Source organism: Cibotium barometz, chromosome 12, assembly GCF_041138505.1.
Source record: "Cibotium barometz isolate CiBa-2024 chromosome 12, ASM4113850v1, whole genome shotgun sequence".
Lineage (NCBI taxonomy): Eukaryota > Viridiplantae > Streptophyta > Polypodiopsida > Cyatheales > Cibotiaceae > Cibotium > Cibotium barometz.
In genome coordinates this window covers 53,481,772-53,507,959 of record NC_141057.1, presented here as the reverse complement: position 1 = coordinate 53,507,959, position 26,188 = coordinate 53,481,772, and the positions used below count along the sequence as shown (strand labels likewise).

Here is a 26,188-nt window from a genome sequence, read left to right as displayed (position 1 = left end):
CAAAATAGGGTAAAACATGATCTTTCTTTCATTTCAGAGAGGGTAATAATTATAAGATCAGAAGGGGAGGTTCTTACACTTGCACACCTCAAAAGCTGGAGAGAGGAATCTTACAAGTGCTTCCTCTTCCGTCATGTATTCTTCTCATGGTATCTATACATTCATATCTATCACTTCACATCCACATATATTCATGAAACATCACATCTCTTTACATCACATCACATTCTTTCACATACACATCTATATCCATTCTTTCACATACATCCACATCCATTCTTTCGCATACTCATTCACATCCATTCTTCACCTACACATTCACATCACATTCTTTCACATACATATCCACATCCATTCTTTCACATACATATCCGTATCCATTCTTTCACATACATCCACATCCATTCTTCACATATACCTTCACATCCATTCTTCACTTATACATTTATATCCATTTTCATCACATATCATCTACTCATATCCCATATCATTCATTTACATCCTAATTCACATGACATCACATCCTATCCATTCATTCACATCACATCTCATCACATCTATCTGATTCACATCTATCTGATTCACATCACATCTCATCACATCTATTCACCTCACATCTCATCACCTCTATTCACATCACATCCATCCATCCATTCATTCACATCTATCTGGTTCTTAGCATATCTCATCACATCTATTCACCTCACATCTCATCACCTCTATTCACATCACATCCATCCATCCATTCATTCACATCTATCTGATTCTCATCACATCTCATCACATCTATTCACCTCTCACATCTCATCACCTCTATTCACATCGCATCCATCCATTCACATCTATCTGATTCTCATCACATCTCATCACATCTATTCACCTCACATCTCATCACCTCTATTCACATCACATCTCATTCACCTCTATTCACATCGCATCCATCCATTCATTCACATCTATCTAATTCTCATCACATCTATTCACCTCACATCTCATCATCTCTATTCACATCACGTCCATCCATCCATTCATTCACATCTATCTAATTCTCATCACATCTATTCACCTTACATCTCATCACCTCTATTCACATCACATCACATCCACCCATCCATTCATTCACACCTATCTAATTCTCATCACATGTATTCACCTCACATCTCATCACATGTATTCACCTCACATCTCATCACCTCTATTCACATCACATCCATCCAACCATTCATTCACATCTATCCGATTCTCATTCACACCTATCTAATTCTCATCACATGTATTCACCTCACATCTCATCACCTCTATTCTCATCACATCTATCCGATTCTCATCACATATCTCATAAAATTAGAGGACAACTCTTTCCCTTAACTGATTCTGGGGTTCCTTATAGTCTGGTGAACCCAACAGAATCCTGGGACAAAGATCCCTTATATAGAACTCATCATCAGATAACAATTCACTCAGATCATATCATTCAAATCCTTATCACAATAATGGTCCATTAGACTAAAATTTCCATCTGAACAGTCCTCCATGGAAATTTCAATTTTACATATTTTTAATTTGTCATCCCTTATATAGAACTCATCATCAGATAACAATTCACTCAGATTATATCATTCAAAACCTTATCACAATAATGGTCCATTAGACTAAAATTTCCATCTGAACAGTCCTCCATGGGAATTTCAATTTTACAGATTTTTAATTTGTCATCCCTTAACTTGATCCGCTGGGTCAAGTGTTAGCAGCAGTAATCTGTCAGCACAATCCACTAATCTCATAGTGCTTTGCTAAAGTCATTATTGTCATTCCAGTTATTACGAACATCATCACAGGGACTCACCCCATTCATCCTCATTATGGTTTTGCTCAGCTTATTACATTTCAACCAAAATTTAGGAATCATCATTTTTCAATCAGAATCCAAATCAACTCATCAGTTCTCAAGCAGAATTTAAAAATCATATCAACCACATTCGAATTCATCATCTGGATAGCATTTATGCTTATAATTTCAAGGTCTTAGATTTACTTGTATATACTGCTAGTAAAGAGCTGCAGTTATTCCCTCGGTATATACGAGTAGTCATGGTCCTTGGAACTATAAGGTAAATACCATCATGTCTAGGCCTCAAGCAAGTCAAGGATTCCATATAATTGCGGTACTTCCATCTGAAGACCCAATTACTAATTTATGAATTTCACTTTGAATATGAATTTGTATGAATTTCATCACAATTACAACCTTTTACTGCTGCTTCATAAATTTTTGACATTTTTCGCTTCTTAGTTGATCCACATTAGCCAAATTGCTCTGATACCAGCTGAAAGATCCCTATCTCCACCACCGCGCAATGAATTCATGGGTGCTAGCAACGGAAGTAGCACTTCTTACGTGGGGCATGTTGCCATATATATAGGAGCACTTTTTTACTCTTTAGGAGGTTTTTTTCCCCTGCTTGTATGTATATGGCATGTTGCCATATATATAGGCAGTGATGTGTGTGAACACACCACTTTTTCCCTCTTTAGGAGATTTTTTCCCCCTGCTTGTATATATGCCCATCATTCTAGGGCTAACTTATCTTTTGTACATTGACACAATCTAATACATAGTGTGTTGTGTGCATTCTTGCTTCTTCTTCTCCAAGCTTTATGTGCTTTCCTGCAATCCTAATTCCAACAATTGGTATCAGAGCAGGCATCGCTCCCAGAGCTACGCCGCCGGCACCCTCTAACTCATGTTCTCTGATTGAGGTGAGCTTTCACGAGCGCTTGCAGGTCCCTATACTCTGCAAATAGGCTCGTAGGGCTTTGCGTTCTCAGAAATCGCATCTGAGGTTGTTTCGGGCTCTGTTTTTGCATTGCAAGTTCTGCACAGGTATTTTCGTCATTTTTTGCAAAAATTTCGACAGTGTAGTTTTCTGCAAAACAGGCATACGTATTCTATTATGGACCGTGCTACATAGCACGAGTTGTTCTCTGTTCAGTCTTTGCTTCATTATAGGTAGCTTTTGCATCAGTTTGAGTCAGTGGCCATGGCTGATAACAGCAATGATGTATTTCGCATGTTGTCTGCTGATGACAAATTGGATGGAGACAGCAACTACCCACTTTGGGTATACATGATGCAGCATGTTTTGGTTGCAAAAGGAGTGTGGAACATTGTGCAGGGTATGGATGTACGTCCAAGTTCTGTGGATGTAGGATCTGTTGAGGATGTTGCAGGTTCTAGCAGCTCTACTGTTGCTGCTGTTTTACCCACTGCTGAACAAGCTCATTAGGATGGTAAAGATGCGCAGGCTCATGCCTTGATTGCACTTTCTGTCAAATGTAACATCACCCCACATATTCATTCAGCTAAAACAGCAAAACAGGCTTGGGATATTCTAGCTGGTTTGTATGCATGTCGTAACGAGGCAAAACAGGCTTGGGATATTCTAGCTGGTTTATATGCAGGTCGTAACGAGGCAAAAATCTCTTTACCTGCGTAAAGAGCTAGAATCGAAGATTATGCAGGAAGATGATGACATGAATGTTTTTCTTGCTGAGATTAAAGATCTCAAGGAGCAGTTGATTTTTGCAAGTGAGATTATTCCTGATCATTCTCTTGTGCAGACTGTTCTTGATGCTTTACCTGAGTCATATCAGACTTTTGCTTCCACGTGGAGACTTGTTTTACTGAGGACAGACCTGATGTTGTCAAGTATGATACTTTAGTCAACAAGCTCTTGCAAGAAGCGCAGTCCAGGCAAAACAGGGCTAGGCAGCGTGCAGTTGATCAGGCATTTGTTGCTGCCCAGCAGAGAAGAAGTGGTAAGGAAGCCCCTTCCACTGTTTCTTCTCCTATTAGTAGGTCTGCAACTTCTTCTCCTTCCACAGGTAGCAACAATAGGTCTGAGAAGGCTCTTGATAAAGGCAAGAAAAAAATGAGGTGCAACTATTGTAAGGCAACTGATCATGTCATTAAGAATTGCCCTAAGCTAAAGGCTAAAGAGGCAAAGAAGAAAGAGTCAAATGCAGCCACAATAGTGGATGCTTCTATAAATGCAGATTCTGTAAATGTTGTGCAGGATACAGAATGGGCGTTTAGCATGTATTGCCAGTATGACCCATCTGTACATGATGCATGTTTGGCAGTTTCTGTTGACTCTGATGTTTGGTATTTTGACAGTGGTGCTACAAAGCACATTACCTCGCATCGTGATATGTTCACTTGTCTTGAGGCTGTCCCTAATGGGAATACTGTCACATGTGCCAATAATACTTCTTACCCAGTAAAGGGCATTGGTAAAATTATGCTTACTGCTACAAATGGCAGCGCTTTCACACTTTCAGATGCTTTGTATGTGCCAAGGATAAAGAAGAATCTATTGTCTGTCTTTGCGCTTGCTAGACTTGGACTTGTAGTCAAATTTGTGGATGACAAATGTACTGTTCATGATTTGAATTCTGGTGATACGATTATTGTATCTGGCACCTTGTTTCGTGGGATGTATAGGCTCAATTCTTATGACAAGTGTGTGGAAGATTCAACAAATGCAATTTTTGATGAAAAGGCAGTTTCAGATGTAAAACTATGGCATGCTCGTTTTGGTCATCTGAACTTTGCTAGTTTACTACGTTTGCAGAAATTTGATATGGTTGCTTCATTGCCCCCTCTTGAGGCACCATTGAAACATGTTTGTGAAGGCTGTATTTTGGGCAAAATGCAGCGTTCTACGTTTCCAAAGGATGGTTCTGTGCGGGCCACTCGCAAATTGCAACTTGTACATAGTGATGTATGTGGGCCTATGCAAACTCTGTCATTTGGTAAACACTTATACTTCGTGACTTTCATTGATGATTACTCAAGGCATGCATGGGTATATCCACTGAAGGCAAAGTCCGAAGTGTTTTTGTGCTTCAAACAGTTTATCCTTATGGTTGAAAATGTATCCAATTGTACTGTGGGCACCCTCCGTTCTGATCAAGGGGGGGAGTACATGTCTAAAGAGTTTGATGCATTTTTGGCTAGTCGTGGGATAAAACACCAATGTACAGTGCCGTATACCCCTTAGCAAAATGGTGTTGCTAAGAGGAAAAACAGGTCACTTATGGAGATGGCACGATGTATAGTCAAGAGCTAAGCTTTGCCACATGCATTTTGGCTTGAGGCTGTCATGTGTACTGCATATGTACTCAACAGGTGTCCCACTAAAGGCCTTGCAGTCTATTACTCCATACGAAGCTTGGCATGGCAGGAAGCCTTCTATTGGTCACTTGCGTGTCTTTGGTTGCTTGGCCTATGCTTTAGTGCCTGTGCAACAACATAGAAAATTGGATAATAAGGCTGGGTTACAGTGCTGAGAGCAAGGGTTACAGGTTGTATCATCCACAGTCAAAGCGTATCTTGATTAGTCGAGATGTTGTTTTTGTGGAAGATGCTGTGCAGCCTTTGTTATCATGTACCAAAGAGACATGTGTGAGCTCACGGGATGTATTTGATACGTTGTTGCCTCTATTTATAGGTGGGAATTCACATGTAAGTCCTAATGAGGCAAATACTCAGCCTATGCAGATTTCAAACGACATCATATATCAGCCTATTTCTGATGCAGATTTACAGGATGTAATTCATGAGGATAGGGCTAAAAATGAGGAGGCTAGAGGTATGCCTAAATGACTGTGCAAACCTTGCGTGATAGTAAAATTGATACACCTATATCTAGTCGTACTCGTTCAGGTTTTCAGCATGCCTCTTATGCATCAGATTGTTATGCTTTGGTTGTGTCTAGTATGTGTGAAGAGGAAGAACCTCTTTCATTTGATGAGGCACAAAAATCAAAAAATTGGTTGGCTGCAATGCAAAGTGAATATGATGCTATAATGAAGAATGGTACATGGTCTTTGTGTGATTTGCCTATTGGTAAAAAGGCCATTGGATGTAAGTGGGTTTTTAAGTTGAAACGAAAGCCAAATGGCAAAGTTGATCACTATAAAGCTAGACTTATTGCAAAGGGTTATGCTCAAGAAAAGGGCATTGATTTTGATGAGACCTTTGCTCCCACTTGTCGTATGACTACCATTCGTAGCATTTGTGCATTGGCAGCTCATAATGGTTGGAATGTACATCAGTTGGATATAAAGATTGCGTTCTTGAATGGAGATTTGCATGAGGAGGTGTATGTATCGCAGCCTCGTGGTTTTGTTCAAAGAGGGTAGGAAAACAAAGTGTGCAAGTTGAAAAAGGCTTTATATGGTTTAAAGCAAGCTCCACGAGCTTGGTATGAAAAGATACATGCATATTTGACTGCACATGGTTTTCAGAATAGTCCAACAAAAAGCACTTTGTATGCTAAACGTGTGGATGATGTACATCTAATCATTGCTCTCTATGTCGATGACATGCTGCTCACAGGACCAAATGAGAGTCATATTGCTGATTTTAAGGCTGATTTGAATGCCTCTTTTGAGATGTCAGATTTGGGGCATTCGCATCATTATTTGGGGATACAATTTGCATCATTATTTGGGGATACAATTTAAGCAGTGTGATGGAGGTATTGCTTTGTGTCAGACAAAGTATATTGAGACATTGTTGCGAAGATTTGGCCTTGAAGGCTGCAAGCCTATTGCTACTCCAATGGAGACAGGTTTGAAGTTGAGTCTTCATGATGCTGGAGATCACTTTGATGTCACACTCTATCAGACAGCTGTTGGTTGCCTCATTTATGTATGCATTACGAGGCCGGACATTCAGTTTGCACTCACAGGTGAGCAGGTTTATGCATAGCCCAGGGTCTCAGCATTGGAAGGCAGTTAAACGCATCTTTCGCTACTTGAGTGGCACCATACATCTTGGGTTGTTTTATCCCAAGGGGGGGATCGTTGCCGCCAGATTTACATGCTTTTTTGGACTCAGATTGGGCTGGTTGCTATGACACAAGAGTGTCCACAAGTGGTTTTTGTTTCATGCTCGGTAGCTCATGCATATCTTGGTTGAGCAAGAAGCAACCTACTGTGGCCACTTCTAGTTGTGAAGCTGAGTACAGGGCAGCTTTCACAGCTACGGTTGAGTGTGTTTGGCTCAGACGGCTTATGGCTGACTTGGGTGTTAGACAGGAGTCTGCCACCTCTATCTACACTGACAGTCAGAGCGCATTGGCAGTTGCGAGAAACCCAGTTTTTCATGCTCGCACAAAGCACATTGAGGTGCATTATCACTATGTCAGGGAGAGACTCTCAGCAGGAGAGATCAGCTTGGTCTATGTGCCAGCACAGGACAACCTCACCGATCTTTTCACAAAGGCGCTTCCTCGTGAGAAGTTTGAAGCTTTCCGCAAAGCTTTGGGCTTGCTCCCCTTTGTGGACTGATCTACTTCGGGCATGGCACTTCCCTATACATGAGTGCCAGCTCTCGTTCACACCATCACTCCCAGGGAGAATGGTTATATATAGGCAGCGATGTATGTTAACACACTTAGGACTGCCGGGGCACTTTTTCCCTCTTTAGGAGGTTTTTTCTCCCTACTTGTATATACGCCCATCATTCTAGGGCTAACTTATCTTTTGTACATTGATACAATCTAATACATAGTGTGTTGTGTGCATTCTTGCTTCTTCTTTTCCAAGCTTTGTGTGCTTTCCTGCAACCCTAATTCCAACAGGGCAAGGTCCCTCACTCGGGGCCTCACCCACGGATATCCAAACAAGAGACTAATCTCTCGGTTCTTCCAAAACCGAACCCGAAAAAACTTACCTCGCCGGGAAAGCACGGGCGATTCCTCTAGGATAATTTTACTCTAACGTAGCCAAAAGCCTTACCTAACTGAACTGATTTGACTGAACCCGTAAGTCTCATAGTCGGATCAAGGAAAAGATTGCACTTGGATCATAGAGACCAATGCTTTTTTCCTCACTGAGAGGCACAGCCGTTGATTCTTTTCCATAGAACAATTTTTATCCGGGATTTACTTCATATATCGTACCATAACAGAATTCTCATTTTAGGGATCGTGTGTATCTGTATTCGAAAGCAAAAGTTAAGAAAGGCATTATACAAGACTGAAATCTTCTTCTCTCTAACCAAGCAAACTGATTCTAGAATTTTCCAGATGAGTTTGGTCAATTTTTTACTATTTTTGGGTCAGTTTAGCTTCTTACTTTTTGGATCTAGTTGAAACAGGAGAGAGGAGAGATGAAAATATCTCATTATTTTTGAGTTTAAAACTCCTCCATACATGTGAAATAGGCGCCTCCTTCATGAGGGGAGATCCCCACATTGAGGTGTCGAAAATGCATCATTTCTTCTAAATATCTCTTCTTTTTTTAACTAATAAACCTTGTCCTTAGTCAACTCTTCATCTTATGTGAGCATTTACTCATTTTTGGGAGATTTTATTTTATTCTTCAGTTTATCTCCTCCCTACATTTGGATTAATCTTATTGGTCCATAGGAACCTTAATTGGAGTATAATTCAAAATTTTTTGAAAATCTGGACTCTTAGGCTAAGGTCCTTTATACCTATTTTTAATTAATTCCAATTGCACATTGAAAAGTTCTTTTTGAATTTTTGTTTCAAGGGAAACCATTTTAGATACTAGGAGGATTTTTATATCTAAAAATATCTCAATTTTGAATTACCTCCCTCTAGACATTTTCTCTCTCCAGGCCAAAATAGGATAAAACATGATCTTTCTTTTATTTCAGAGAGGGGAATAATTATAAGATCAAAAGGGGAGGTTCTTACATCGCACACCTCAAAAGCTGGAGGAAGGAATCTTACATCCTACCCCACTTACAAATAGTCTAGTGAACCCAACAGAATCATGGGATACATATCCCTTATATAGAACTCATCATCAGATAACATTCGAAGACCCAATTACTAATTTATCAATTTGCATGAATTTTATCACAATTACAATCTTTTACTGCTACTTCATAAATTTTTGACATTTTTGGCTTCTCAGTTGATCCACATTAGCTAAATTGCTCTGATACCAGCTGAAAGATCCCTGTACCCACCGTGCAATGAATTCATGGGTGCTAGCAGCGGAAGTAGCACTTCTTACGTGGGGCAGGGTCCCTCACTCCTCGGGGCCGCCCATGGATATCTACATAAGAGACTAATCCCTCGGTTCTTCCAGTACCGAACTCGGAAAAACTTTCCTCGCCCAGAAAGCACGGGCGATTCCTCCAAGATAATTTTACTCAAACGTAGTCAAAAGCCTTACCTAACTCAACTGATCTGATTGAACCCGCAAGTCCCATAGTCAGATCAAGGAAAAGATTGCACTTGGATCATAGAGACCAACGCTTTTTTCCTCATTGAGAGGCACAACCGTTGATTCTTTTCTATAGAACAATTTTAATTCGGGATTTACTTCATCTATCGTACCATAACAGAATTGAGTCTCATTTTAGGGATCCATCAGTCCAGCCTAATCCCATCCAGTCCCGTGGGTTAGCCAACCGCCCAACCATTGTAGTGATGGGATCCAATTAGAAATTTGGTTAGATTTTATCCCGGGTACCAGGGAAAAGAGTTCCCAAGCGCCCTAGTCGGATATTCATGCAAACTTAAAACTAGTCACACCACTTATACACCCAATATGAAATTACCTTTTTCACAGATTCAGCTGTCTTTAAAACAATCATTTAATGAAATCATAGTCATTGATCATAATCCTCAAAATCTCCGGTTGAATCCTTATTTCCAATCATTGCTTCATCGCGGTGTACCTATGGCATCATTGGCAACCAAAACGCTCACCACCTATCCACTCAGGGGCCTTTTTGATGGTTCCTAGCTCATAGTACTCAACAATCTATTCACATATCAAAATGGAATCTCCGTTGAAGATCAGCAAGATCAACCAACGGATCCATATAAAAGGGCCATGGACTCATCCGTTGAGAACCAGCAAAGTCAATCAACCAAATCCATGCCCGAATTCAGAAAACAACTCTTACTCCTTGTTCCAATATCTTCCTCGATGCACGCGTGGGTATCGTCGGGTGACCCAGAGTCCAAGCATCGTATGGTCAGCACCCTCTAGGTTCCTTCGCAGGTGACCTAGTGCTTAGGCCGCTTCCTTGATCCCTCATCCACCGTACACCGGAAGCTCGGTCAAGACCTCGGCCGACCTTGCTATGCGAGACGTCCTCCAATGACTCTCCGTCAGCTGTTGCAACTTTAATAGATTAGGTAGACCTCATTCACAAGACGGTCAAAATACTTCCCCAGCATTCTTGACATAAAAAAGTCATTTACATGTCATAAATACAGTTTCCAGAACGAACTCTCGTCTTTCCATATTATTCCACATCAATCCTCATTTATTTCATATGTATTTCCATTCTCATCACATCATTTTCCATCTCATCACATCTTTTCTCATTTATCCGCATCAGATCTCATCCACTCGCATCTACCCATATCCACATCTCATCACATCATATTCGTTCACATCACACATCACGTCACATTCATTCATATCCATCACATTTAATCGTTCATATCCACCATATACATTCTCATAACCATCCCATCACATACATTCTATCCACATCATATCTCATTCATACACATCTCATCTCATTCATCCACATCCATCTAATCGTTCACAAGTACGACTTCTCACATCTATCTATACATTCATATCTATCACTTCATATCCACATATATTCATCACATATCACATCTCTTTACATCACATCACATTCTTTCACATACACATATATATCCATTCTTTCACATATATCCACATCCATTCTTTCGCACACTCATTCACATCCATTCTTCACATACACATTCACATCACATTCTTTCACATACACATCCACATCCATTCTTTCACATACATATCCACATCCATTCTTCACTTATACATTCACATCCATTTTCATCACATATCATTCACTACTCATATCCCATATCATTCATTTACATCCTGATTCACATGACATCACATCCCATCCATTCATTCACATCTATTTGATTCACATCACATCTCATCACATCTATTCACCTCACATCTCATCACCTCTATTCACATCACATCCATCCATCTATTCATTCACATCCATCCATCTATTCATTCACATCTATCTGATTCTCATCACATCTATTCACCTCACATCTCATCACCTCTATTCACATCACATCCATCCATCCATTTATTCACATCTATCTGATTCTCATCACATCTATTCACCTCACATCTCATCACCTCTATTCACATCACATCCATCCATCCATTCATTCACGTCTATCTGATTCTCATCACATCTCATCACACGTATTCACCTCACATCTCATCACCTCTATTCACATCACATCCATCCATCCATTCATTCACATCTATCTGATTCTCATCACATCTATTCACCTCACATCTCATCACCTCTATTTACATCACATCCATTCATAGAATTTAAACATAGAATTTAAGAGAATTCTAATTTTTGATGTAAAGATTCTTTACGCATCTATTTATGCATTAAAATCAACTTCAGTTGGAATAACACTTTTATAAAAATCCTTTTATGCATCTATTTATGCATACATTCAAATTTAAGAAAAATAACACTTTTGAAATAAAATTAAATCCTTTATGCATCTTTCTATGCATAAAATCAATTTTAATGAAAATAACACTTTTAAAATAAAATAAATCCTTTATGCATCTTTCTATGCATAAAATTAAATTCAATGAAAACAACACTTTTATAATAAAAATTTTCATTATGCATCTTTATATGCATAGAAATTAATTTTACTAATTAATATCAATGATATCCATGAATATTCATAGGTGAATATGTACATGGAGTAAATTAGAATATTTCTTTTAGAATGCACAAACGGTGGGGTTTACTCTTTTGGAATAATATAAAAATGAACTTTCTTTTCGAAAAGAAGAAGCTTTTCTTCACAGACATATAGGTTTTTATAACCCTAGATGTCCAGCTTTCAGGCTATCATGGGCTTCTCTCAGAATTCTTTCCTTTATTCCTCATCATTGAAAATACAAATACTCATTAGGCCAATGCCTCAATTCATAGGGTTTACATCCATAAGATGCCAAGCATCTAATCCCACTGATTTCTCTTTGATTTGTGCCACCTCCCCTATAATTGAGGGCACCTTTTCCTAGAATCTTTTCACACCCCTATATTCACTCATGCTACCCTTGATTCTCTCATCAGTAGATACCTCTCATCTTTTCACTGCTACCCACTCAATTACAGACTCTCTTTTATAGCCTCTTGCTAAGGGCTTATTCCCACACACACCCATTCACTTGTATATTTCAACAGTAAAGTGATAGCAAAGTACCGCTTACTTAACTATGAAGATGGTATGGAATGGCCACCCAAATAACAAAATACTACTTGCTCAACCATGAAGGTGGTCGCACATGAGATGGCCATCCACCTTCAAAAAGGGCACCTTGGTGACCTCAGTAAGTGGCAATAGCAAAATACGACTTGCTCAACCATGAAGACAACTTGCCACTATCATCCACTCTTTGGTTCACTTGAATTTGCTTTGGCTTTCTAGCTAGCAAGTTGATGTTATGGTGTAGTACTTGAAATTTTTGTGGGACCTTGGTGTTTCGAGTGCGCCTTGGTAGTAGGACTTGATGGAGTTGATGGGAGTTGGCACACTTGGAAGGATTGCACACTTGGTGTTTCGAGTGCGCCTTGGTAGTAGGACTTGATGGAGTTGATGGGAGTTGGCACACTTGGAAGGATTGCACACTTGGTGGCCCACTAACTTTAATAGAAATGGTTACTTAGGGGGTCTTCTCTTACAAAAGGGGTTCCACCACTGTTACTCCTTTTCTGTACCTCTTTGTAATCCCCAGCCTAGATTAGGTATTTCATATTATACATAGCCAAAGGCCTACCATTGTAACAAATTCTAGCTCATATAAGGCTTGAGGTGTATCGAGAACATGTTTTGGGGCACCCCCCATATATGCGAGAGTTGTGGCTGAGCAAAGCCCACTTGTATATAAGAGACTTATGGGAGTGCGCAAAGGCACTTTCAATAATAAAATCTACATTTGAGCTCAAGCTTGGGAGTTCCATCATTTTTCTTGTCTTAATCTCTTTTAATTCATGCATAATTTCATGTTTATGTTAGTCACTAGCTATGGAGTCTTATGGAGTAGCTTGCTTACATCGATGAGTGCATGTGTGTGTATGTGTGCACGCGCGCTTGAGGTGAGCTTGCTCAATTCTTGCTTATGAATAGCTAGATGTGGAATATGAGAGAGAGAGAGAGAGAGAGAGAGAGAGAGAGAGCTTACAAGTCCTAGTGGTAAGGAGATAAGGGTAAGAAACCCAAAAATTCATCCTGGTTATGCTGAGATCAAAGATGTTCCTGATTTCATTAGGAAATTTCTGAGCTCATTTTGGGGCCCTGTAAGGAAGTTTGACCGGAATATTCCCTCCAAAAAGGGAGCACTGGATGAAATTTTTGCAAACGAACTCCAAATTTGTCGGACCTCACATATTTAGATTCTACTCTTCAAAAGCTATCCATTGATATATAACACGATAGGGTTCGGAGAAGGGACAAGATAGATACCTAGAAGATTCCTTTTTGCCTAGGAAAGATTCACGTAACGTGAATCTTTCCTAGGCAAAAAGGAATCTTCTAGGTATCTATCTTGTCCCTTCTCCGAACCCTATCGTGTTATATATCAATGGATAGCTTTTGAAGAGTAGAATCTAAATATGTGAGGTCCGACAAATTTGGAGTTCGTTTGCAAAAATTTCATCCAGTGCCCCTTTTTGGAGGGAATATTCCGGTCAAACTTCCTTACAGGGCCCCAAAATGAGTTCAAAAATTTCCTAATGAGTAAGCTAAATAACCTTGGATGACGAGAAGGGGTTAAACAGTCTTGGACCTGTGTTGATAGAGAGGACCATAGAGAAGAAAAAACAACCCCGGGGTTAAAACCAATTGATGATCCGAGTTATGTAGGAACAGAAATCATCCCAGAATCTCTAGTTCTTGATGAGAAACAAGGTGAGGAAAGTGAAGACGGATTAATCATAATGGATTGAAAGGACAAGCTTCTTGAAATGGCCAAGAAATCCACAAAGGGAAATACAAATTTAGAGGATTAAAAGAACCCCTTTCGAAGAAGTTACAAGCTTACCCTACCTCGAAAAGGGAATCTCGAAGTTGATTGACACACAACAGGAGTTGGTACAACAGACCTAGCTAGAAATGTTTCAAGTAAGCAATAAGAGTCTCATGAAGAGCTTTAAAACGCGACAAAAACATTAGAAGAGTTCCACGATCTTGAGGAAATCAAGAATATGATGTTCCATGAGCACATTGGGCATGGGTTGCCATCCAAATCTAAACCTAGCTTGTTACTTATTACACCATCCTACATGGGTAAAGATGAGGATTTAATGATAGTTACAAATGTACTATCTTTAAGGTCTGCAATGAAAGGAGAAATGGGAGCCTCGAGAGCAATTTTCTTGGCCCCAATCACTATAACCATGGCCGAATACTTGGCATGCAAGCCAAAACCTTCGAATGAAGTCCATCAGTGGGGTGGATGAGAGAAAAGAACCCCTATATGGGAATCCTGAAGGATGTTGAGGTAACTTTATGTGGCATGACCTATGAGCATACATTTTCTCTTGTCGATTTTGGAAGGCTCACCAATTATGATGTAATATTGGGAATACCATTCATGCACCAATTATCAATGATTCACAATTGGGGATATGATGTCATTTACCTCCGTCACAAGAGGGAAACATCATTAAGATAATTTGAAAGACTAGAGGTAAAATAGAATGCCTATCGATGACTTGGGGTTAGATATGACTGCTCACTCGGATTCAATACACATGTACCACTTTAGTGGATGAAGCGACAAAAGATGTAAATCAAAGGATGAAGCTTCCATAGCTTCATTACTAGACCCCAAAGAGGAGGAAAACTAGATGCACCACAATGGATGTATGTCCTATACGAGCAAGGAAGGAGGAATCAAAAAGTTTCCCAAGGGCCGAAAATGGTGCCGTTCAAGGGCTAAGTGCAAGTTTTGCACCAAAATCTCCTCAGACAATGAAGACTATCAAAAGGAGAAGTGTCACCAGAACACTCAGAGAAGATCTACTCAAAAGAGACAAAAAATCGGCAAAGATTAGAGCCAGAGAATTGCCAAGCCTTAAAGGGAGAAGAATAATACTTACAATATGTGGAAGCCTTGAAGGCAACAAAGGAGTTTTGCTCTAGCTACTAGAAGGATCTAATGAAAAGACCTAGTATAAATATTGTCATGAAAATAGATTCTGAAATAATTGAAGTGCTAGCCCATGATTACCCCTACGATACAGTTTCACTAGACTCCAAAAAGACTTCCAAGTATGGATAGAGAAGAGGAAACAAGGCTATAAAGGAAGGGAGAGGCAAGAAGCAGGCTAAGCCTTCGAGCCCAACAATGAGTGATTAAGAGGAGGAATCTAAACAAGTCTCTTCTCGATTTAAGAATTATAAAGTTGAAAACCGTAAGGTGTGTGCTCCACCACCAAAAAGGGAAAAACCCCACAAAGAACCAGGAGTGTCCTATGATGGACCAGAGGATGCAAAATAAGTGGATTTAGCATTACCTAGAGAGGAGCCCAGGATAGCTACCATAGACTTAACTCAAGAGGAGGAGATCGAGCTTGTAGCAATTCTCAAGGAATACAAAGATGTGTTTGCTTAGAGTTATGTTGATTTTAAAGTAGTCCCTCCAGAAGTTTGTCAACACACAATTCCTTTAATGGATGGTGTTAGGCCGGTCAAAAAAAGATTGTACAGGTATAATGAAACCTATGCTAAAGTGATCAAAGATGAAGTCAATAGATTTATCAATGTGGCTTTCATTTGAGAGATTTAGCACATAGATTGGGTATCACATGATTGTGCCCAAGAAGAATGGTAAGATTTGAGTGTGTGTTAACGTGAAAAAGGTAAATGTAGCCATGGTAAAATATCATTACCCACACTACCATACACTGAACATATACTTTAAAGAGTGGCAGGGAAAGAAGCCTATAGCTTCTTATATGGATTTTTTGGGTGTATAACCAAGTATCTATAAACCCAAAGGACCAACATAAAAAATATTTGCTACAGAATGGGGGGAACATTTGCGTGGAAATTCTTAGAGATCCTCATGGAAATTCTTAGAGTTCTTCATGAATGATCTCTATGTAAACTTGAAGTTGAGATGAGAGCACATACCCCATTTGAGGCTAGTGTTGGCAAGGTGCCAACATTACAGATTGTGCTTGAACCTTGAAAAGTGCAAGTTCATGGGTGAGATAGGGTCAAAAGGACGAGAAACATCGAAAGCAGTCCAAAGATTCATGGGTCACACAAGGTAATATAGATGCTTCATATTTATATATGCAAAAATTGCTAGACCACTATATGCCATGTTGGTATCTTATTTATATATGCAAAAATTGCTAGACCACTATATGCCATGTGTAGATTAAAGAGCGATAAGAGTCATTCTATAAGCTTAAGGAGGCCTTAATACTAGCTCTGATTCTCAGAGCGCCAAGGTGGAATGCCATTTTCCACATACACATAGATGTATGAGCTTACACTATAGGATACATATTAGCTCAACCTAGCAAAAAGAACATGGACTTTCCTATCAGTTATACTAGTAGATAACTCAATGATCCAAACAAGAACTATACCACCATAGAGAGGGAAGTCTTAGTAATGGTTTATGCAGTTAAGAAGTTTTGCCATTATCTTTAAGCAAATAAATTTATATTTTTTGTATATCATTAGGCTTTTCTTTACCTTTTAAACAAACCATATGCCACAGGGTGAATTACTTGGTGGCTATTACTTCTTCTTGAGCTTAATTTCATCATGTCATTTTTTTGCAAAGGAACGTCACATATGAGAGTTGATCACCTATTTAGAATTTCCAATGGCCAGAGACCAATAGGGATCGAGGATGATCTTCTAGATGCGTCCATATTTTAAACAAGCTTAGTGCCAAGGCAAAATATTTAAGCAATGGACTTCCCTTAGACAAGACTATGTCCCTAAGAAGAAAACGCCAATTAAAGAAGACAGCAACCCCATACACCCTCATTTTTAGACAACTCTATAGGAAAGGGAAAGATGATGTCTTAAGACTCTGCATATTTGAGGATGAGTATGTTGATATTCTAGAACAAGCTCATGCAGGAGTTTCTAGAAGGCACTTCAAAGGAGAAATCACGATAAGAAAGTCATGTATGCTGGACTATGGTGGCCACACTCTTTGATGATGTACTGGAATATGTCAAAGGTTGTGATGAGTCTTAGTGCTTCACCATTCTCCAACAAAATGATAGAATTCCTTTATAGCCAATTACGTCTGTAAGACCTTTCGCTAAATGGGCCATTAACTTATAGGACCCATTAGCCCTACCACTCTAGGAGCACACAAGCATGATACATCATCATGGCTCTACCACGATTATGTGACCAAGTGAGTGGAGGCTAAGGCCACAGTAAAAGTAGATGTGGGAAAGACTACCAAGCTCATGTATGAGCACATCATCTCTAGATTCGAATGTCCTCTGCAGCTAATTAGCAACCAAGCGACCAATTTCTTAAGTGATGTGGTTGAGTTTCTCTTAGAAGAACTCATGTTAATGCACCGTAAGACTTCCCCTTGCTATCCACCATAAACAAATAGATAGGCTAAGAGCACTAACAAGGTCCTATGCCATAGTGTGCTTACAAATACAATTGCAGCATCGAGGATAGATTGGGAGCATAAGCTCTCATCCACATTATGGGCTTATAGAGCTACCTACTACAAAACTTTAAATAGGACTACTTATTATAACCTAGTCTTTGGACTTGATGCTATACTCCCAGTAGGATTCATGATCCCAACTTTGAGGGTAGCAAAGCAAACGAAATGGACAAGCAATGAGTTGTTTGTGAACGACTTATAGAGATCAAAAAACTGGATGAAGTGAGGCTATACTTAGTGGTGGACATGTATGCAGAGAATGAAAAATGTGATTCTTAATGCTAACATCAAAACCAAAAGGTTAAGGAAGGAGACCTAGTCCTACTTTATAACCCCAACAAAAACAAAAGGAAATTGAAATTGAGAGGTAGGGTCTTTTTAGAATCTATAAACTCACAAACAAGAGGGGCAATATACCTAGAGATCCTTGATGGTAGATGGAACGATTCCTCAATGGGAGTAAACTTAGAAAGTACTACGGGTCACTATCCTATGGTGGAAGTAAACTTAGAAAGTACTACAGGCTACTACCCTATAAACAACTTCAAGCCTTTCATGAGGCTGAAGGAAGGAGAAAACAAGAGGCTAAAATTAAGAAATGGGTCCAATGGGAAGCTAAAGCTTGGGCAAAAAAATAAAATCAAAGGAGAGGTGTTATACCTATCCACATGGCTGAAATGCATAATGATCACGTGGAGGCTTTGCCTAGACTTCCTGGTAAACACATAAATAATAGCCAAAATTGCTTTATTGGATATATGAGGAAGAAAAAACTATTTGGGTCTCTTTTAAGGAAAACTTGCCCTTGATCCTACTCATGAGATTTGGGTCTCTTTTAAGGAAAACTTGCCCTTGATCCTACTCATGAGATTTGGGTCTCTTTAGGAAAACTTGCCCTTGATCCTACTCATGAGATTTGGGTCTCTTTAGGAAAACATGCCCTTGATCCTACTCAAGCTATTGTACAAACTATGGACAACAAGAAGTTATAAGGGTGCATGCTTAGGTAGACATTGCACTAATTACTTATAAGTAACACATTTCATTGATCAAGGGTTGTATAAGGGTGCATGCTTAGGTAGACATTGCACTAATTACTTATAAGTAACACATTTCATTGATCAAGGGTTGTAGAAGAGGAACACAATTTGTGCATAGGCACAACTTGTAATGTCATATGAGATTTGGGTCTTTGTAGGAAAACCTACCCTTGGTCGTCCTACTCAAGCTATTGTACAAACTATGGGACAACAAGAAGTTATAAGGGTGCAGGCTTAGGTAGATATTGCACTAATTACTTGTAAGTAACACATTTCATTGATCAAGGGTTGTAGAGGAACACAAGTTGTGCATCGGCACTATGGCCTTAGGGCGGCCCAGCCCCCCAACACCCGAGAGGGCTATAGAGGAACACAAGTTGTGCATAAGCACTATGGCCTCAGGGCCTAGCCCACACCCAAGAGGGACAAACAAGGTCAAAGAAACCAATGCAAAACCATATGCCATTATGGACCTCAATGGGGTAAAGAAAATCTATATCGACAAAGAGAGCTTACACAAGTGGTGGGGGGTAGTATCCTTAGATTTCACTTTTGGGATCCCCTCACCTAGCTCAACTATGTCTATTGTGTGCCAGCACTAGAGTGCAAAAATTTGGCACTTGAAAATCAAGCCTTGGACAAGATAAATATGCTTCCCATCTTCGAGATGCCACCCTAGGGCATAGATCTTAAAAGATGCCTTGGACAAGAGGAATAGACCTCAAAAGATGCGACCTTGGGGTATAGACCTCAATGTTATAATATTGTGTTATGGGGCTATGCCTATTTTATGGGTTTTATCCTATTTTCTCTCCATTTGTAGGTAGTTGGATGTTGGCCCGCTCCCCTACATCACTATAAAAGGGGCATCCTCATAATCACTTAATCATCCAATCTAAGCACAGTGCAACACGTCTGTTGCTGGCTATAGCCATTGTAATAAGCTATATGCTATAATAAAAGGTGATCTTGTCAACAAGCTCTCTCTCTCTCTTTCCTTGTCTATACTTCCACATGTGCATATTCCAACATGGTATCAGTTGACTAGGTCCCAACTTTCCTCATCTGCGTTTTGATTACCTCTCCTCTTGCGTTTCTAGCTTTAGAAGGTGGCTGCATTTTTTCTATTGTACTTGCATTTTCAACACCTTCACACCAACGTTTTTTTATTATTGGAGGTGCTCCTACCCCGTGCAACCCCTAAGAGGTGACAAGGTGCAAGTCCAAGTGGCTAGTGGTGTAGTGGTTGCTGTTGCTTTTATAGATATGATAACTTCTGGAGGTGGTTTCTTCATGTGTAGTGTAACCTGGCTCACTTCGTTTGCAAAGTGCTCGAGAGGAGTCTTGGAGTGCTGAGATTTATGTACTTTCTTATTGTGGATATGGCTCCCCCTTGTACAAACAAGGATGACAAGTTGGACGGAACCAACTATGCCCATTGGAAGCTGAATATGCGGATCTAGTTCATCCATAAGGGCTTATGGCTCAAGGCAGTGAAAAGAAGTCGAAGTGTCTTCAGAACTCGAGGAGGTGGACCCAAGTTCAAGAGGATGAATTCCTTGTGGAATTACAAGACTCAGAGGATCGTGATTCAAAGGCGCATTTAGTGCTTATGCGGACCATTACAAAGGAGGTCTCACCAATCGTAAAAACTCTTACCAGTGCCGATCAAGTTTGGTCCAAGTTGGACGATCTCTTGCTCTAGATTCATCGATGGGACAGACAGTTACTTTACAAGGGAAACGCTATGGTCTGTTATTTCTTGTTGGCAGTTTTATGCAGTCGTTCCTCATGAAGGCCAAGGTTATCCATGATCAGTTTACTGGCAATGGGTGCTACTTTGTCCTCTACTCAGTTGACTGCACTTATCCTCACCAAGCTTCCCCAATAGTATGATGTGGTTTCTTGGGCTTTGAGGTACCAGGTCACAACCACTCCACTAGATTTTGATGACCTTAGCTCCCTTCTCTTGGAAGAAGAGTCTGTCCTCATTTCTCAAGGTAAGATAAGGTGTCTCTTAACAATTCAGATCAGGCACTTACTTCAGTTTAGAAGAAAGGTTAGAGCCGTTGCTTCTCATGTGGGAAGAGAGGACATTTGTTTAAGGATTGTTTGTCCAAGAAGAAGGACAAGACCAATGGCAAGTCTTCATCTAAGAAGAAGGGTAAAGACACGACACATGACAGTGATTTAGATACTTCTAGTAACTCATCTAGGGCTCTCAAGGTGATACCATCTAGGGCTCTCAAGGTGATACCGAGTTGAGAGGACCAAGATGGTGTACTTCTCTAGTATACATGATGTTCCCCCATGTGCGTCTAGCCAGAAGAGGCTTGTGGGTGGGAGAGGGAGCTGGTAGCAACTCCATTTCCTAGTGCATGGGAACCATGAGTCGGAATTTCAAGCATTGAAACTGGTAGGACAAGGTCTTCTTTGGTGTAGCAGAGACTCTGGACAGGATGTGTTCCGGGTTCATTGTTTGAGGTTTTGGAACATAAAGTGTTTGTAGTTCACTGTTGGAGGATAATGGGGGACGGCTCATCATCTTATTCTTGGAGTTCACTTTACACTTGTGAGGGAGTTCAGGGCCAAGCAAAGTTCTTTGTTGTTTGTGGGTGCCATTGTGTTTGGAGGAAATAGGTTAGCGGGTGCTCTCTTCAAGATGATTCTAGAATCTGCAATACTGGACGGTCCAAGGATGTATCTTCATCAGCTTATCTTCTTTAGACTCTTGCACACTATTGAGCTGCAGAGGGGGTGTTAGAATATTGTGCATCTCCGTGTTATGGGGCTATGCCTATTTTCTCGCCATCTGTAGGTTGTGGACTGGCGGCCAGCTCCCAAGGGCGGTCAGCTAATCATCCAATCCAAGCACAATGCAACACTTATCTTACTGGTTATTGCCATTGTAATAAGCTTCATGCTATAATAAAAGATGATCTTGTCAACAAGCTCTCTCTTTTTCCTTGTCTATACTTCTACATGTGCATACTCCTAACACTCAAAAGATGTTGTGAGGCCATTGCCATTTACAATCAAAAGATAGAATGCATCGCCGTAAACTTATTTGAGAAAGAGGCAGAGAAACACACTATTAAAATCACCCCACAGTGACCAAAGAGTGGGACAAGAAAATCAGCACCTTGGTTAGGAAGTGTGAGTGCTTCAAGACCACTCATCAAAACCCTACTAGAATGAAATCATCCTACCCTGCAATTGGTCATGCCTTGCAGACTCTATTATGCATACTTATCATTTTGCAAACCATACAAGACCACACAAGTAGATGTGAGCATCTTGATCAAATTCAACAAAGCCTTGAGCAAGAATCCCCAGCAAGCAAAGGAGAACATTGCGAGGTTCATCCATTACGAGGTAGTTGTAAGATGAAGAACCCCAAGGAGCCATATCTAGGGATTGCACCTCTACTCACCTGAATTATCTATCAAAGCATGCAAACCATAAGCAAGTTTCCCCCACCATTGCAAAGGCTAACTAGCTCAATTCCAATGAAGGAACCAAAGCCCTAGCAAACCCTCACATGTGAACATGAGCCTAGTTAGAAAAGAGAACACAATGACACACAAGATTTAGAAAGGCAAAAGAAAGCTATTTGTCATTATCAATGAGTAGGGCTAAATGATGGAACAATCAAGCTCATAGACAGATATTAACAAAGAAAAGAAAAAGAAGAATAAGGAGGGGGAAGACACCAAATAAGAGGCAACATATTACACAAGGGGCTAAGGAGGAGGAGCAGAACCAAGAAGACACCAAAGAAGGAGACAAAGTTAGGATCCCAACTCAATGGTTTGGCTAGTTTAAAATGCTTTCGAAATAGGCAAAACAAGTCTTAACAGAGGAGGTAGCCCTCTCCACTTCAAAGCCACCAAAGGTGGCAAAGGCTTATGCAGAATCAATCATCTTTAGCACTCTCAAATTACGGCAAGCCCATACCTCTAGAACAAAACAATATGAGCTTCAGGAAGCCCAAACGACCACCATAGGCAAGTTGGAAAGAGAACATCAACACATTCAAAGCTCAAAAGAATTGTTAGAGTCAACGCATGAGTAGCTTATGTATTCTTATACCTAAGAGTAAGCCGTGCTTTCTACAAAAACTCAAAATGACACTTTGACAAGACACTTAGACAAGGCCAATGCCTATCATAACACTAATATAAAGCTCAATATATAAAGCTGAATAAGGCCTGAGGAGTTGAAGAAGGGCTAGGAATTCAATTAAAGACGTTGTAAAAAGTTCTAAATAGCACAAATATTAGCATGAAGGCTTATTTAGAAGCCAAAGCTAAGAGAATCAAAAGGTTAGAGGCAAAGGTGGCAGAACTAAAGAAAAAGGAAGTTAGAAGCTCCTCAACAACTCTCCCTTCTCTATCCTCAAAGCTAGATAAAGAAGCTTTCCTTAGCCAATTAGCCAGATGCACATAAAGAAGATGTCCTTACCCAAGTAGCCACTGAGCTCCTAAAGCTTGTGCAGCACCAAAGCCCACCTAGCAAGGTACTTGAAATTGGTTAGGCATGTACTCAGCCTTATGGCCTTATATCAGAATATAAGGCTAGAAGTGCCTCTACCTCTGCTCAGCTTGGGGATCATAAACAAATAAGCCTCTGTGGTAACGGACACATACATTACCATGCTGATCTTTCTATAGGAGCCCATGGGCATCTACACTGTTGTGACCAACCCCCCCATTATAACCAATTTCATAGCTTGGTTTTGCATATTCAATAATGCTCTCATGGAAAAGCTAGACCGATAACATAAGATAGTGCTGGAAGCAGAGGAACATGTGCACAGAGCACCCTTTCAAGCTAAACAATGATCAAAAGACATAAATGACGGGGGCAAGAGGCTTGCTATTACAGGGTATCAAAAGCTTAGTATGCTTAAGTGCTAGCATATCCTTCATAGCCATTTTAGTGATATATATAAGAATTTGCAAACAAATGGAGAAGTAAAGAGAAGACAATACTTACTTCAACACAAAACATGTTGCATACCCTAACCTCCTAGAGTAGCTGCTGAACACCTAATACTATTGTTGTGAAGAAAGAAAGCGAGATTATGAAGCAGGAAATATTAGGCCAGTGTTTCAGAGGCGGCCCAAGTCAAAGTTTGATACAAGAGCGTATCGTGGAACTCTTGAAGCGAAGAGCCTCAAAATGTTGGCATTTCAGTTGGTATCGAACCTATCCTCATTATCAGACTATTCCGTTGGGGCATAAGATTCCACATAAATTTTCCATAAATTTTCCAAAATGTTGACACCCTCCTCCAAGGAGCCAAGGTTAAGGGGCATCAAAATTAATTTAGGCCACTAATGCTGTGCTTAGAGCCAATACCCATGATTGAATATCTCCGACAGGAAAATGGAAAAGAATTCCGATCTTGAACGAACGACCCCCGACAGACTAGAGTGATTCAGACGAGAGGTGAGGATACCGACATAGTCACGACCTTCTCCGTAATTGAAAAACACCCCACGCATTCCCTTTCCCAGCCAATTTAACTCATTTGCAGATCTTTACCAGATTCAGTCTCCGGGCTCGCGTATATTCAAAACATCGATACTTTACTTACTTACTAGATTGCCTAAGGGAGAGCCAGCAAAGAAAGCCAATAAATTTGACAAAGGAAACCGCAACAGGAAGTAGCAGCAAGGAGACCGCCATACAAACGATCTTCTCACAGACCTAAATAGAAATCAAGAGAAGTCTGTGATTAAACAAGTACAACCAGATGCGGCATAGAAAAGAGAGATGCACATACAGCATCCCTACTGACCTTTCCCACGACAGAGGCGAATCAAACGCCACCACGGAGGCGAAGGACAAGATGCAGGGTAGACTCCTTTTGGATGTTATAATCTGCAAGGGTGCGCCCGTCCTCCAGTTGCTTTCCGGCAAAGATCAGGCGTTGCTGGTCAGGCGGGATGCCCTCCTTGTCCTGGATCTTCGTCTTCACGTTGTCGATGGTGTCGGAGCTCTCCACCTCCAGAGTGATGGTCTTACCGGTTAAAGTCTTAACAAAGATCTGCATCCCACCGCGGAGACGCAGGACCAGGTGGAGGGTGGACTCTTTCTGGATGTTGTAGTCAGCCAGAGTCCGCCCGTCTTCAAGCTGCTTACCAGCAAAGATGAGCCTTTGCTGGTCTGGAGGGATGCCCTCCTTGTCCTGAATCTTGGTCTTAACGTTGTCGATGGTGTCGGAGCTCTCCACTTCCAACGTGACGGTCTTACCGGTGAGGGTCTTAACGAAGATCTGCATACCTCCACGCAGGCGGAGGACGAGGTGGAGGGTCGACTCCTTCTGGATGTTGTAGTCGGCTAGGGTGCGGCCGTCTTCGAGTTGCTTTCCGGCGAAGATGAGGCGCTGCTGGTCGGGAGGAATGCCTTCCTTGTCCTGGATCTTGGCCTTGACGTTGTCGATAGTGTCGGAGCTCTCCACCTCGAGGGTGATGGTCTTGCCGGTGAGCGTCTTCACGAAGATCTGCATGATGATGGATGTAAGAATGTAAGAACGAGGCTAGGGTTGCAGACAAGAAGATGAAGAGGGCTACAGTGTCTCAAAAAACGGCTGTGGCCGCCTTATTATAGGCGGCACCGGGTCTTTCTAGAAGTCCGTTCTCGAAAGACCTAGCGAGTCCCAAATTTGGATTTTCCAGAAATAGGTTTCGTAATTTTGCAAATTGCTTTATATATAGTCTAGATTATGGGCCGCTCCATGGTTCCTTTATCTTGAAAACTTACACCAATATGAGCATGGACATGGAAGATCAAGAGACATAAACTCATATCAAAGCTCATGAATGCTAGTTTTTCCATTCCTACATGACATTTAACTTTAAATCTATTTCCGATTTCTTAAGTTAACAATTTTCAATTTCTTAAGTTAACAATTTCCAATTTCTTAAGTTAACATTTCCAATTTTAATGGATCAGCAATTTCTTAAGCTAACATTTCCAATGGATTAGCAATTTCTTAAGCTAACATTTCCAATGGATCAGCAATTTTAATGGATCGGCAATTTCTTAAGCTAACATTTCCAATCTCATTGCACCACTTAACAAGTCCCTTTAGTAGCTTCTGCCTCCCTTTTTAGGCTTCTTATTGTTAATGGACTCTTAAACATATGCTTTAGTGTCATGAGCTTTCTTGCACATGAGCTTGTTGTGTTTAACTATTGAGTTTGAAATCATTCTGTCACATATTCAAGTCTAATACCAAGTTTTATGTCTCGTGCATTATTGTTCTCGTTGTGTTGTAGCCTCAATCTCGGCCTCTTTTTTCTTCTTTTAATCATAGCACTTGTGCTCCTTCAAAAAAATAGTTA

General features: G+C 40.4%; 1 protein-coding gene across 1 annotated transcript; it reads right to left on the bottom strand.

Annotated features, from left to right (window-relative positions):
• Positions 1-24,461: 24,461 nt before the first annotated feature.
• On the bottom strand, positions 24,462-25,444 carry LOC147633581 (polyubiquitin 11-like). Its single transcript, XM_086806698.1, has 2 exons — positions 24,640-25,444; positions 24,462-24,548 (listed from the first exon to the last, which is right to left on the bottom strand). The coding sequence occupies exon 1, from the start codon at positions 25,348-25,350 to the stop codon at positions 24,661-24,663; it is 690 nt and encodes a 229-aa protein (XP_086662824.1). The 5' UTR covers positions 25,351-25,444; the 3' UTR covers positions 24,462-24,548; positions 24,640-24,660.
• Positions 25,445-26,188: the final 744 nt, after the last annotated feature.